Source organism: Sus scrofa, chromosome 1 (genome assembly GCF_054392235.1).
Source record: "Sus scrofa isolate SSC_HxYL_T2T_F1_AM1 chromosome 1, Sscrofa_HxYL_maternal_Yorkshire_Landrace_v2.0, whole genome shotgun sequence".
NCBI lineage: Eukaryota > Metazoa > Chordata > Mammalia > Artiodactyla > Suidae > Sus > Sus scrofa.
This window is the reverse complement of record NC_139383.1, coordinates 198,367,174-198,382,558: the sequence shown is the minus strand read 5'-3', so window position 1 is coordinate 198,382,558 and position 15,385 is coordinate 198,367,174. Positions and strand designations below refer to the sequence as shown.

General features: G+C 35.7%; 1 protein-coding gene across 24 annotated transcripts in view; it reads right to left on the bottom strand.

The window, feature by feature from the left end:
* The window catches only part of KIAA0586, a 167,523-nt gene that overhangs the window by 74,921 nt on the left and 77,217 nt on the right, over positions 1 to 15,385 (bottom strand). For 22 of the 24 annotated variants that reach the window (XR_014819783.1, XR_014819784.1, XR_014819805.1 and 19 more), the window contains 3 exons: positions 12,748 to 12,941; positions 11,288 to 11,406; positions 4,154 to 4,347 (listed from right to left, as the gene is read on the bottom strand). Coding sequence is in view for 16 of the 24 variants with exons in the window: in XM_084982227.1 (XP_084838353.1) it covers positions 4,154 to 4,347; positions 11,288 to 11,406; positions 12,748 to 12,941 (507 nt within the window). In the remaining 8 variants the exon portion in view is untranslated. Of the gene's footprint in view, positions 1 to 1,843; positions 2,179 to 3,627; positions 4,348 to 11,287; positions 11,407 to 12,747; positions 12,942 to 15,385 lie in introns of those variants that run through there. The other 2 variants (XR_014819826.1, XM_084982217.1) reach the window with 2 other exon arrangements.

Below are 15,385 nucleotides of genomic sequence, written 5' to 3'. Positions count from 1 at the left end.
GATCTTAAACTTCTGGCCACTAGACTAAAGACCAGCCTGCAGAAAGCCTCAGGCAATTGAAACAGCTCTGCCTCTGAACTAGGCCCCTAAGAAATCTAAGCCTCCCTTATCTAATTTAGAGAGGAAGATTAAACAGACACAGCTGAAGATCAAATCCAAATACAAGCTGGGTAGACCATGTACAGAAAGAAAGCATTTTATAATTGACCAGATATCAAAAGAACAAAGTTTATGAAAAGCAATGAAAGGATAAGAAAAAGTAGGGGAAATGAAATGAAGACAATGTGGAGATAGAAGGTACTAGAGAAGAAATAAATGAATAAAGTCAATCTAAATAGGTAACTCGAATGATTACAAATTCAAAAGGATGATAATGATCCTACCCATGTCCTATCTACCTAGTTCCCTTACAGAATTATCAAATATAATCCTAAATCATTTCTTTTATTATGTCTAAAATATTCTACTTTTTAATGTTTATATAATTTTTAAAGGTCATACTTAGTTTACAGTAACTACAAAATACTGGCTATATTCCCACTTAAAATTTTTTATGTTGATTTTATTTTATTTTATTTAAATATAGTTGGTTTACAATGTTTTGCTATAGTTTAAGATGTATAGCAAAGTGATTCAGTTATACTATACTCACATATAAAAATATATATACTTACATACACATACCTATATATACTTTTACATATATATGTATATTTATATATACTTATACATAAGCATACCTATATATATATATTTATAAGTATTTATAAGTCTATTTTATATATGTAGTTTGTATCTGCTAATTCCAAACTCCTAATTTATCCTTCCCCTGCCTTTCCCCTTTGGCAACCATGAGTTTTCTGTGACTCTGTTTCTGCTTTGTAAATAAGTTCATTTTTATCTTTTTAGATTCCACATATAAATGATATCATGATAAATATGGTATCATTGATATATGATAAACATGATAAATATTATATGATATTTAACTTTGTCTGACTTACTTCACTTACTATGATAATCTTTAGGTCCATCCATGTCACTGCAAATGGCAAATTTTCATCCTTTTTTATAGCTGGGTAATATTCCATTATAGATAATGAAATATACACTCAACACATTTTCCTTATCCATTCATCTGTTGATGGACACTTAGGTTGCTTCCATATCTTTGCAATTATAAATAAAGATGCTATGAACACTGGAGTGCATATATCTTTTCAAATTAGTGTTTTTGGGGTTTTTTGATATATACCAAGGATAGGAATTCCTGGGTCATATGGTAGTTCTATTTTTAGTTTTGAGACTTAAGTCATTTCACATATGTATAGGTTATCTATGGCATAAATTCCCAGAAGTGGAACTGCTTGGTTAAAGGGCTAATTGCATTCTTTATTTTTTTCAAAACTTATGACTGCTCACTTTGAGTTATTTTGTTTTGTTTGTTTGCTGTTTAGGGCCCAAACCGAGGCATATGGAGGTTCCCAGGCTAGGGGTCGAATCGGAGCTACACTACAGCCACAACAACGCCAGATTCGAGCCACTTCTGCGAACTACACCACAGCTCACAGCAACACCAGATCCTTAATCCACTGAGCAAGGCCAGGGATCAAACCCACAACCTCATGGTTCCTAGTTGGATTCATTTCTGCTGTGCCACGATGGGAAGTCCACTAATTGCATTCTTAATTTGAATACAAATTTCCCTCTACAAGGTTGTATTATTTTACACTAACATCAGAAGGTATGAGAATTCTCATTTCTCAAAGGTTTGCTGAACAATGGCATTAATCAAGCTTTTAAGGCTTTACCAACTGGAGCTGTAAAAAAGGAATTTCAGTGATTTTTTTTTTTTTTTTTTTTTATTATCAGTGAGACTGACCACCTTATTTTGTATGTATGTGGGCCAACTGTATTTCCTTTTCATGTGTGAACTTTCTGGACATGTCTCTTGCCTACTTTTCTATTTGACTTTTTCTTCTCTAAAACATTTTTACAGTAGGATGATTAGCCTTTACATTGTAGTATGAGTTGCAAATTGATATACAAATTAAAAATCATTAAGTATATCGGAAATTCTACAGAACTGCTTAATAAATAACATATTGTCAGCTTTGTTTTTTAAATTTTTTTCTTTTTTTTAAAGAACCACACCCATGGCATATGGAAGTCCCCAGGCTAGGGGTTAAATCAGAGCTGTAGCTGCAGCCTACTGCACAGCCACAACAACGCCAGATCCTCAACTCACTGAGCAAGGCCAGGGATCAAACCCACAACCTCATGGTTCCTAGTCAGATTCATTAACCCCTGAGCCACAACAGGAACTCCCAGGTTATTTTTTTAAATGAAAGAAATACACCATATGTTTTTTCCTTCTTGACTCCATAAAGCTATAGCATAAGAGTGCTGTTTTCAAATATAAGGCTTCTGACTCAACATCATGATAGAAATTAAAGGTATTCTACTAGTCTTAAATGGGTAATAATGAAACAATAGTTATTGAGTATTTACCAAGTTCCAGGCACTGGATTAAGCTCTTTCATATATTATCTAATTGAATCTTTTACAAAACCTTATGTGATGGCTCACAAGATACTGTATCTCAAAGATGTCAATTCTCCCAAAATTAAGCCAATCAAGATGGAATTAACTTCCAAAAAATCCCCAACAAAATATTTTATAGAACTTGAAAACTAACTTTAAAATATATCTTAGGCGTTCCCATCATGGCTCAGCAGAAACGAATCTGAGTAGCACCCATGAGGACGCAGATTCCATCCCTGGCCTTGCTCAGGGGGTTAAGGATCCGGCATTGCTGTGAGTTGTGGTATAGATCACAGATGTGGCTCAGATCTGGTATTGCTGTGGCTGTGGTTTAGGCCAGTGTCTACAGCTCTGATTTAACCCTTAGCCTGGGAATCTCCATGTGCTGCGGGTGCAGCCCTAAAGAGACTAAACTAAACTAAAATATATTTCAAAGAGCAAAAGGTTAAAAAAAAAGCCATGACAATTCTGCAGATAAGGATAAAGGATCCAGCACTGCCATAAGCTGCAGTGTAGGATGCAAATGCAGCTCGGATTCGACCCCTAGCCTGGGAACTTCCACATGCCTCAGGTGTGGCCCTAAAAAGAAAAAAAAAAAAAAAAATCCGGGGTTCCCACTGTGGCACAACAGGATCAGCAGTACCTCTGAAGTGCCAGGATGCAGGTTTGATCCCTCACCCAGCACAGTGGGGTAAAAGATCCAGTGTTGCCAAACCTGTGGCACAGGTCACAACTGTGGCTTGGATCTAATGATCCCTGGCCAGGGAACTCCATATGACGAGGAGCAACAAAAAAAGAAAAACAATAAAAATAAAAGCTATAAGCATATTTTTTGAACAACGGGAAATTCACGTATGGATTCTAGGAGTTCTCGTCATGGCACAGCAGAAACGAACTGAATAGGAACCATGAGGTTGCAGGTTCGATCCCTGGCCTCGCTCAGTGGGTTAAGAATCCGGTGTTATGGTGAGCTGTGGTGTAGGTTGCAGATGTGGCTCAGATCTGGCAGTTGCTGTGGCTGTGGCGTAGGCCAGCAGCTACAGCTCCAATTAGACCCCTAGCCTGGGAACTTCCATATGCCGCAGGTGCAGCCCTAAAAAAGAAAAAAAAATGAATATGGACTCCATGTTATATGCTGTTAACACCACTGTTAAAGGGAACATGTCAATATTAGGAAGTGTAACGATTGCATATTGGTTATGTAAGAAAGAATCTTATTCTTAGGAGATCCTGTTAATGATATTTTTTTTCTGCTGATGCTTTCAGAAGTGCCATGATATCTGCAATTTTCAAATGATTTTTAAAGAACATACAATATATAACATGTAAAGACAGATAAAGAAAATGTGCCGAAATGTTATCCATTGGTAAGTATAAGTAAAGCACACACAAATGTTCATTGCATCATACTTTAAATTTTCTATAGGTTTTTACGTTTTTTAAATAAAATGCTGGAGGCATTGTTACTAAAATGATAGCTACAAGAAACCAATCTCCACCACAAACTATGATCTATGATCCAACTTAAAATTGGTCTATTTTACTGTTCTTTAATAAAATTATCAAAAATTCCCCAGGACTCCAAGTCATAAAGGAGAATCACACCTACCGGCAAGTGTGCTGTTGAAACATCCCCAGAAATACTTGTAACAACAGGACCTTGCTTCTTTGCTTCTCCATCACCCAGCATAACAGCAATGGTCTCAGCAAGAGCTTCATTCACAAAATGCCTAATCATGTCTGAATTCACAGGAATCCCGGCATCAACAAAAAGCTGGAGGGCACCACTGCTTGTTCCTTCCACTAAAAAATAAAAGAACTTCAGAATAAGTGTGCAAGAAACGTACCTGTATTCTGAGCCTTAATTCTTAAAATTTTAGAGATGTGAATAATGTATATAAGATGATGTGAGGAGGAATAAAATGAAAATACAAAATCTACTTTAATATTATGAAAGAGAAGAAGATGGTTAACTCACATAATGAACATCCTCTCTTAACAAACTAAAAAGGGAAGGAGAAAAACACCCGGATGAAAATTTACTTATACGTCCTCTTTCCTACCACTACAGAACTGAGTGTTAGAAAGGATTTGCATCTACATTAAATGATTTCATTAAAACAATCCACACCTCCGTAAGTAGGGCACCAGGAAAATATGTGACAGATCTTGGTAAAACACAGAGACACAAGGGCTGTGGGGGCATTTTAGAGAAATGGCAGCTTCTTCATAAATATGCAGACAAACCTTCTTTCCTTCTATTTTCAGATATATCAGTTATAACTTTACAGGCTAGTCCTCCTCAAACTTTTATAGTGGTTTAGGGGCTTGATATCAGCAGCTCTACAGGTATGTTAATTTTCCAAATGAGCTGTACTTTTTACTTGTACGAACATATATAAAATTCAGTAACACTTCCTAAATAGTCTTTATTAGGCTTAAAGTGGCTAACTTCTAAAGCTCCATGTGGAAAACATGAAAGCAGTGATCTATACAACTTTATGGAGATGTGACCTCTCCCAAAAGTATTCCTTAACTAGTACAACTATAGCGGCATCATTCACATTTCCCTAGAAGGTGGGTACAGGTGTCTTGGAATCACCTGCTGAGAGAGAAGTAACAACGATTTGCTTTGGAGCTACCAAAGCAAAGACCATCACGATCCCAAATTTATATTCAACAGTACATGTCAATATGTCTCCTTTTTAGTTCCCATAATTCATTGTTTAGGCATGACTAAAAATCAGAACATTTCTGTTATAAAGCCCAAAAGTTCTACCCAGACATAAGCAAAACAAAAGTAAACACACATGCTTTTAAAGAGAAGAGAACAGGATCTAAATATCTTCTATATTAGATCATCTTTTCTTGAGGCTACAAAGCCTGAATGAGTCTCGCTAAAACCACCACCTGACCAATGTGAAGAACTGCTAAGAGGACTATTACTAGCCCTGCTTCATGCTGACAGATACTGGCAGAGAGTCCAGACACTCCAAAACATGCCATGGAGGTATCTGACCTAGCAATGAGGGAAAAAGCATCTGGCAGTTTGGACAGCATTCATCATAAACCAGACAAATCTTTGGAGACATCTGTTTGTTTCTGTGACTCCTACAGTACTTTCCTACACTGCTCTTGTCTTGGGACTGCTGAATACCACCTCCACAACTAGAATTCTGACCAAAAGCTACAGAGGTCCAACTATTTCTTTCTCCAAGGCACATTTCATGGTCTTTGGTGGTCTTTTTAGCTCCCCATTCTTTTTCTTCTGTTTCATTTTGGCTGATGTTTTCTACCTGTGGCTTTTTCAACAGAGTTTGAAAATTCTCAGAGCAATTATCTAGATGAACTGGTTTTGATTTTCTTTTGGGTTGTATTCCTAGATGCCTTCTTCCAAAAAGTGTCTTCTAAAATAGCAAAATGATTTTATCATTAAAGCAGCACTAATCTTAAAAAACAAAACAAAACAAAACAATCCCTAGTAACTTTGTTCATAATTTTATTCCTTCCTTTAAAAATAAGATGATTAAAGAAAACCTGGGATAGTAGCAGTGGAAGAGGCATTTGAATTACACTTAATAGGAAGAATTAGTCAAATGCAAGAATAAATTTCACGGAGCCAGGACATAGGATGTGGCTGGGTGTGCACTGAGGAAGGCCAAAGAAAGTAGAGAAGAACAAGCAATAATAACTCCAAGGCTTTGGAGACTGGGAACTTGGAAAATAGTGATAACATTAACAGAAACAAAGGAGGGGCAAGTTTGGCTAGAAAAATGAGCATTTTGGACCCGTCAAGTTTGGTATGCCAGTGGAACATCAAGTAAAACTGCATCAACAGGTAAAACTGTAAGTAAAGCCTAGATGGGTCACTCTGGATAACTAATGCCAAGAAGAGACTAAAAAAAAAAAAAAAAAAAAAAAAAAAAAAACAGAAAAGAAATAGGGCAGAACACAGGAACTTGGAGAAAATTTTTATTCAAATTGAATTTTTATTCAATTAATCTTTTTTCAAAAAAAAGATAAGTAAATGAAGTCTTAAAGAAATTAAATAAACCCAGACACCTATGGTCAATCTTCAACAAAGGAGGTAAGAATGTAAAATGAGAAAAAGATAGTCTTTTTGGCAAGTATTGATGGGAAAACTGGACAGTTGCATGTAAATCAATGAAACTGGAACATACCCTCACACCATGCACAAAAATAAACTCAAAATGTCTTGAAGACTTAAATGTAAGACAAGACACCATCAAACTCTTAGAAGAGAACACAGGCAAAACATTTTCTGACATCAACTTTACAAATGTTTTCTCAGGTCAGTCTCCCAAGGCAATAGATATTAAAGCAAAAATAAACCAGTGGGACCTAATCAAACTGGCGAGCCTTTGCACAGCAAAGGAAACCATTAAAAAAAAAAAAAAAAAAAAAAAACTTGTAGAAGGGGAGAAAATAGTTTCAAATGATGCAACTGACAAGGGCTTAATCTCTAAAATATACAAACAACTTACACAACTCAACAGCAAAAAAACCAACAACCCAATTGAAAAATGGCCAAAAACCTGAATAGACATTTCCCCAAAGATATACAGATGGCCAAAAAGCACATGAAAAAATGCTCAACATCACTGATCATTAGAGAAATGCAAATCAAAACTACTATGAGATACAACCTCACACCAGTCAGAAGGGGCATCATTAATAAGTCAACAAATAACAAATGCTGGAGAAGGTGTGGAGAAAAGGGTACCCTCCTACGCTATTGGTGGGAATGTAAATTGGTACAACCCCTGTGGAAAACAGTATGGAGGTACCTCAGAAAACTCAATTTAGATCTACCATATGATCCAGCAATCCCACTCTTGGGCATGTATCTGGACAAAACTTTCCTTGGAAAAGACACATAAACCTGTATGTTCATGGCAACACTATTCAAAACAGCCAAGACATGAAACAACCTAAATGTCCATTGACAGATGAATGGATTAAGAAGATGTATATATACACAATAGAATACTACTCAGTCATAAAAAAAAAACAAAATAATGGCATTTGCAGCAACATAGATGGACCTAGAGACTTTCATACTAAGTGAAGTAAGTCAGAAAGAGAAAGACAAATACATGATACCACTTATATCTGGAATCTAATATATGGCACAAATGAACCTTTCCACAGAAAAGAAAATCATGGACTTGGAGAACAGACTTGAGGTTGCTAAGGGGGAGGGGAGGGACTGGGAGGGACTGGGAATCTGGGGTTAACAGATGCAAACTATTGCCTTTGGAATGGATAAGCAATGAGATCCTGCTGTATAGCACTGGGAACTATATCTAGTCACTTATGATGGAGCATGATGGAGGATAATGTGAGAAAAAGAATGTATATATGTACGGTAGAAAAACAACAGAACACTATGAACCAACTACAATGGAAAAACTAAAAATCTTTTTTAAAAAAGAAATTAAAAAGATAAATGGACAAACAACAGAATGAATTCTAAGACACCAAAACCAGTAGAACATTTAAGAACTAGAGGCAGTCAATTCTCCATACTATAGCCATATAAGAGAACAAGGATTTGAAAAATAAAAAAGGAGAGAGGAGCTTCATGAGGGAGAGGGAAGAAGAAAGCCAATTCACAAGAACTAAAGAGAAAGTGACCAATGAGAAAATAAAAGCAGTAAATATAGACTCTATTGTCTAGGATTTAGGTTGCTAAGAGGTAGCTTAGGAAGGAAGAAGATTATTCTGGGCTGGAAAGAAGGGAGAAAACAGAAGAATGACACATAAGGAATATTAAAAAAAAAAAAGATGGAGAACTTACATTCCAATTTTAAGATTTATTTTTAAATTATAGTAATTAAGAAATGTAGTATTGGAGCTCTCATCGTGGCTCAGTGGGTTAAGGATCCGGCGTTGCCGTGAGCTATGGTATAGGTCACAGACATGGCTCGGACCCTGCATTGCTGTGGCTCTGGCGTAGGCCGGTGGCTACAGCTCCAATTAGACCCCTAGCCTGGAAACCTTAATATGCCGCGGGAGCAGCCCTAGAAAAGGCAAAAAGACAAAAAAAAGGAAAAAAAAGAAAAAAGAAATGTGGTATTGGGAGCTCCCATCATGGTGCAGCAGAAACAAATCCGACTAGGAACCATGAGGTTGCTGGTTTGATCCCTGGCCTTGCCCAGTGGGTGAAGAATCCAGCATTGCCATGAGCTGTGGTGTAGGTCGCAGACACAGATCAGATCTTATGCTGCTGTGGCTGTGGCATAGGCCGGCAGCTGTAGCTCCAATTAGAACCCTAGTCTGGGAACCTCCATATGCCTCAGGTATGGCCCTAAATATAAAAAAATTAAAAAAAAAAAAAAGAAATGTGGTATTGGTGTAAAGATAGACTTGTAGAACAATGGGATCAATAGCAAATCCAGAAACAGATCCACAAATGTATAGCCAATTGATTTTCAACAAAGGTGTCAAGGCAGTTCAGTAGGAAAAAGGAAAATCTTTGCAACAAATAATACGAGCACAAATGAATAGCCACAGAACAACAACAACAAAAAAAACTAAAAACAAAAAACAAAACAAAACTTGATCCTTACTTCACATCATTTATAAAATTTACCTCAAAACATTCCATAGACCTAAATGTATAGTCTAAAACCAGAGTCTTGTAGAAGAAAACATAGAAGAAAATCTTAATGATCTGGAGTCAGGCAAAGAGTTCTTAAATAGTATACCCAAAAAACCATAAGCTATAAAAGAAAAATTGATAAAACTGCATCAAAGTTAATCTTTGGTCTTAAAAAGATAATGCTGAAAAAACAAAAAGGTAAGATACAAACCAGGATAACATATCTGCAAAACATATACAATAAAGGACTTGTATCCAGAATAAAGAACTCAGTAACAGTAAGACAACAAACCCCAATTAAAAACTGAACAAGAGTTTAAAAGATACTTGACCAAAGTAAACATACAAATGGCAAATAAACACATGAAAAATTGCATAACATTATTAGTCACCAGGAAAATGCAAATAAAAACCACAATGAGATGTCTCCACATGCTTTACAGAATAGCTATAACTGAAAACACTGACAACACCAAGCACTAGTGAGGATGTGTAAATAGCTGGAACTCTTATTCACTGCTGACTGGAATGCAAAACAGAACAGCCACTTTGGAAACATTTAGCAGTCTCTTTTTTTATAGGTATTTTACAATTTTATTTATATGAAGCTATTATATTTAGGACCAGAGGATTTCTTTATTTTTCCAGCAGTCTCATAAAGCTAAATATCTACTTACCATATGACAAAGAGAAATAAAAAGATTTGTGTAAAAGATCTATTTGCGAATATTCATGGCACTGCTTTATTTATTCACTTATTTTGCTTTTTAGGGCCACACCCATGGCATTTGGAAGTTCCTAGGCTAGGGGTCCAATTGGAGCCGGAGATGCTGGCCACAGCCACAGCAACATGGGATCTGAGCCAGCCTGTGACCTACACCACAGCTCATGGCAATACTTGATGCTTAACCCACTGAGTGAGGCCAGAGATGGAACCCCCATCCTCATGGATACTAGTCAGGTTCATTTCCACTGCACCACATCAGGAACTCCAGAACTGCTTTATCTATAATAGCCAAAAACTAGGACTACAAATGCCCATGAACTGGTAAATGGATTAACAAATTATGGTATTTCTGTACAATGTATTACTTACTATATGCAACAACATGATTGTCAAAGCATTATGCTAAATAAAGGAAGCCAGAAACAAAAGACTACATATTACATGATAACATATATGTGAAATTCTAGAAAAGGCAAAAATTCAGTGATAGATCAGTGGTTGTAAGGGCCTAGCAGGCACGGAAGGGATTAGAGATCGACTGCAAAGTGCATGAGGGAACTTTTCGGGATGAAGGAAATGTTTCTCTGTATCATGAATGTGTGGCTAATGTGTAGTTGTGTTTAACAAAATTGGTCAAACTGTAGATATAGAACTGGTGGATCTTATGGTAAGTAAATTATACCTCAAAAAACTAATGGAGAAAAAGGGGGAAGAAGAAGGGAGGAGGGAGAGAAGAGAAAGAGGAGAAAGAAGGAGAAAGAATGGTGTGAGCTACAGAAAGAAAGAGGCTTGTCTATCCATTCAGTGAGAATTCTTACTAGGTGTCAGTCAAAGGCTAGGCTCTAAAGGAGAAACATCTTTACTTGCGAGTAATTTACAATCTAGTGAGTGAGAATAAATATGCAAACCAATCACAATACAATTTGATAGTTACTATAACAAAGATACACACACCTACACACACAAAGTATTATAGGATATAATGGAGAGATTTGGGGTGGGAGGGATAGAAGCTGGTAGAATGATCTGAATGTTGCAGTGTGGATAAGGGGGTGAGGGAGAACTAAATTCCACTACAGAGAACTGGGAAATGACACTGAAAGAAAGAGGACTTTTACATTTTGTCAACTGAAGATTATGTGACCTCTAGAATATATGAATCCACAACAACCTGAAGGTGTTGCCTTTTAATAACAAGAAAAGCTAGGTGTTCCCTTTGGCACAGTGGGTTAAGGACCCGTGTTGTCACTGCAAGAAGCTAGGGTCACGTCTGTGGTGCAGGTTCAGTCTCTGGCCCAGGAATTTCCACATGCTACAGGGAAGGCCAAAGGAAAAAAAAAAAAAGAAAGAAAGAAAGAAAAAGAAAAGCAAAAAGATTCCATTTCACTTACCAATGTCAGAAGTTGATGGCTCGCTGGCCTCACTAACTGATACACTGACATTAGCTGTGGCCTGTTGTTGGACTGGAAGGAGCCTAGAAATCATTCTTGACATTATTTCTTGTTCTACCCTGGGGAAAAAGTTAAGGATCCCTAAATTTAGTTGAAATTTATAAATGGTTAGAAATACCACCCTTAAAAAATAACATTATCCATGGACACAAACATTTATAGGTGAAAGCAGTCATTCTGAAAGGTGAATCTGGAGAGAAGAAAAAATTCAAATATATCTCCTAGCAAAATAAAGCACATGAAACAGAATCACCATGTGGGAGATAGTTTATTATATCAAATTAAATATTTCAGATCAGTTTAATGAAAAGTTTTAACAGACCTCCTAAATTCAAGATAAGGTTTAGGTCAATGATTACCTAGCATATTACGTGCCTAAAATTCTGGGTTCCCTACTCTGAAAGTGCATATAAAACCCTACAAGATCCGAGCTGGAAAAGAACTCCCTCCTCTTCAAGGAAATAAATATACAGCCTGCAATACAGGCAATACAGGTAGCTTTCCTCTAAAAAGGAAAAGAACATTTATTTTCAAGGTCATTTTTAGGAAGGGGAGGGGAAGAGGAAAAGGAAGGGAAACATGATAGAAGACTGCTTCTGTACATTTCTTTAGAGAAGCTAACAGGCTTCTTAGTTATTATGATACAAGTAACAGACATTCATTGTAGAAAAGCCAGAGCATACACAAAAGTTAAAAAAATAGATAAGGTTCACTCACAATCTCAGATCCAGGAATAAACACAGTTGACAATTTGATATTATTTTTCAACATGCACATTTGATATTAGTTTTCCCCATGCATATTTATTTTTGAGTGAATTCCTCTAAACTGTGGTTGCATCATTAGTATCCTGCTTCATTTATGCACCCGTATGTTATTAATATCTTTCCACATCATTAAATATTCTTCTAAACCCATTCTTGACCACTGTATTAAAATTCAGTTTAACTTATTCCATAACTTCCTCAAGGTTTCTCACAGGTACAAATAGGTATAAAAATAGAGTTCATAAATTTAAATAAGCAACAAACAGCAGAGTGTGCCTTGTTTGTAGTAAGTGCTCTAAGTGCTAAGTGTCCTAGGGCCTGGCAGCAGAACTGATTATTTCCTTACGATAAATTTTGAAAGTGAACCACTTGGATGAAAGAACATGTACATTTTTAAGGCTTCTGTAACTCAACAACAGACAGCCTATATGCAAATATTCAAGGATAGAAACAACTAACTCCAACAGTTAGTTAAGACCCTCAGCATGACATTAGACAGCATGCAGTGACCACTGCAAAGGAAAAACTGAATAAACATTAAGGAGACAAGGAAGATTTTCAACGAAAACTTGATATGTGCTGTTCATACTTGCTAATATAATGCTGCTCAACCCAACACCACTGTAAACTCACCACTGAATTAAGCTATTTTCCAATGTTTCTTTTCTCTGAATTACTTTATCCAGAACATCAGCAGTGGGCTGAACAGTAGAAGCAACCGGTGGAAATGGAGGGCCATTATATTTTGTAGAAACAACTTTAACACTTCTGTTAAACTCCAGAATTGGTTCAGAGTATTCTGGAATTTCATCACATTGTTCCTCTTCCTGGTAATAATAAAAACAAAACTATTATATTTATGTATCTCTTCAATACTTACTGCATGCCATGTACAGGCAGGGAAGTGAATTAACCAACACTTCTAAATTAATCAATAGCATTTTCTCAGTAAAGTGGTACCACATTACTTATAACGTACACATTTGCCACATAAATGACATTGAAGAAACCTTAATTACACAATTATTTTGTCTCTTAAAAGCCCATATTAATTTTAAAGTCCCAAAACAAACAAGAAAATTTGGCTATTCCTACATAAAACAGTCTTAACATTTCGCTCTAGAAATTTTTTATCATAGTAAAACTAACATTTCCAAGAACCACTACTTACTCTTAGAGAACATATACTTTACATTTAAATATGCAGTTAGGTCATCCTATATTTTATTTGTACCATCACATCACGATCAAAAGAATTATTCTGGAAATTTTAAACTTTTTTATTATGAAAAATATCATACATGTTTAAAAGTAAACAAAATTGTACTCATGCACTTTATCTGTTATACATAAATTTCAAGAATCCCACTTAACCGTTCCCCAGCTTTAACAATTATCAACTCCTAATGAACTTTGTGTCTATGCTTCTCCCATCCACTTTTCCCTTTACATACCATTCTGAAATAAACCACAACTATTATATCATTTTATCTATAAATAATCCAATATGTATCCCAAAAAAAGTTACGGCTCTTTAAAAATGTTAACTCAATAATATTCCCCCATTGAAAAATGAAGTCCACAGCTGTTAAATGGCAGAGGAAAGGTACAAACACTTCTCTTTGAACTCCAAATTCTCTGCAATTTCTACAATGTCTCTTTCACTTGTATACTGAACAAACAGTTGCCTAGGCACTAGGAATATAAAGATAAATAACTGCCTTCAAAACATTCATGTGGAGCTCACATTGAGAAGACATACCAGTGAGAAACTAACACTAAAATACTGAATATCTCTTAATATTTAAAACAGGGTTTTATTTTACAATTAACAAAACTGGTCTTAGTTCTGAAAGTCTAATAAACATGAACAAATGTCTTCTTTAAAGTCTCTGACACATCATTACTCAAGTAGTCTTAGGTTCTATGATCTTTTCTCCCATCCTTTACATTTTACTTCCTATTTCTGTAACTGTTCCTGTTTATTTCTGTAACTGTTCCTGCTATATGGGCTCTTCCCTTGGATTCTTGGATTTTAGACCCCTCACAACTTTTTTTCTCAATACAAACTAACTGGTGACCTTGCTAATAATCCAGAAATGAAAAGAAAAATGACAGAATGAAGGACAGATTGGAGACAGGGAAACCAAAGGAAACAAAAAGGAAAAAGGAAGTAGGAAGCAGGAGAAATGAGACACAGGTGGGAAACAGCTAACAATTGTTAAGATTCATGGAGGCAGCTAGGTGATACAGAAGGTAATTCTGTAGTATAGAATAACAACCTTGTAATTTTAAAATAAATATATAATGAACTGAAAAGTAAAAGGAGGTTTCTTAAAACAATATAACATAATGGTCAAAAGATACTCAACCATCAGGAACAAGGCAAGGATGTCCCCTTACCATTCCTTTTCAACAGGTACCGGACATCCTTGATGTAATTAGACAAGAAAAGAAAATTAAAGGTACACAGATTGGGAACAGAGAAGAAAACTGTCTTTGTTTGCAGATAACATGATTGCCTATGTAGAAAATCTGAAAAACTATCAACAAAAAGACTTCTGGAACTAATAAGCGATTATGGTAAGGTTGCAGGACACAAAGTTAAACATACAAAAGTCTATCACTTTCCTATATACCCACAATGAACAAACAGAATCTAAAGTTAGAAACACAATACCATTTACATTAGCACTCCCCTCCAAATGAAATACTTAGGTATAAATCTAACAAAACATGTACATGATCTATAAGAAGACAACTACAAAATTCTAGTGAATGAAATAAAGAACTAAATAAATGAAGAGATAGTCCACATTCATGGAGAGGAAGACCCAATAATGTCAAGATGTCAGTTCTTCCCAAATTGATCTATAGAGTTCAAGTCCAATAAAAATCTCAAGTTACATTACTTATTTTGAAATTTATATGAAGAGGCAAAAGACTCAAAATAGCTAAATACAGTACTTAAGAAGTAAAAAGTTAGAGAACTGATACTATCCTACTTCAAAACTTACTGTAAAGCAGCAGTAATCAAGACAGTGTGCTTTTGGTAGAAAACAAATAAATCAATGGATCAGAATAAAGAACCCAGAAACAGATCCATATGAATATAGCAAAGGAACCAAGACGATAAAATAGAACAAATATATGTCTTTTCAACAAATGGTGTTACACTCAACATTCACAGGCAAAAAAAATAATTTAGACATAGAGCCTTCATAAAAAATTAACTCAAAATGGACCACAGATCTAAATATAAAATGAAAAA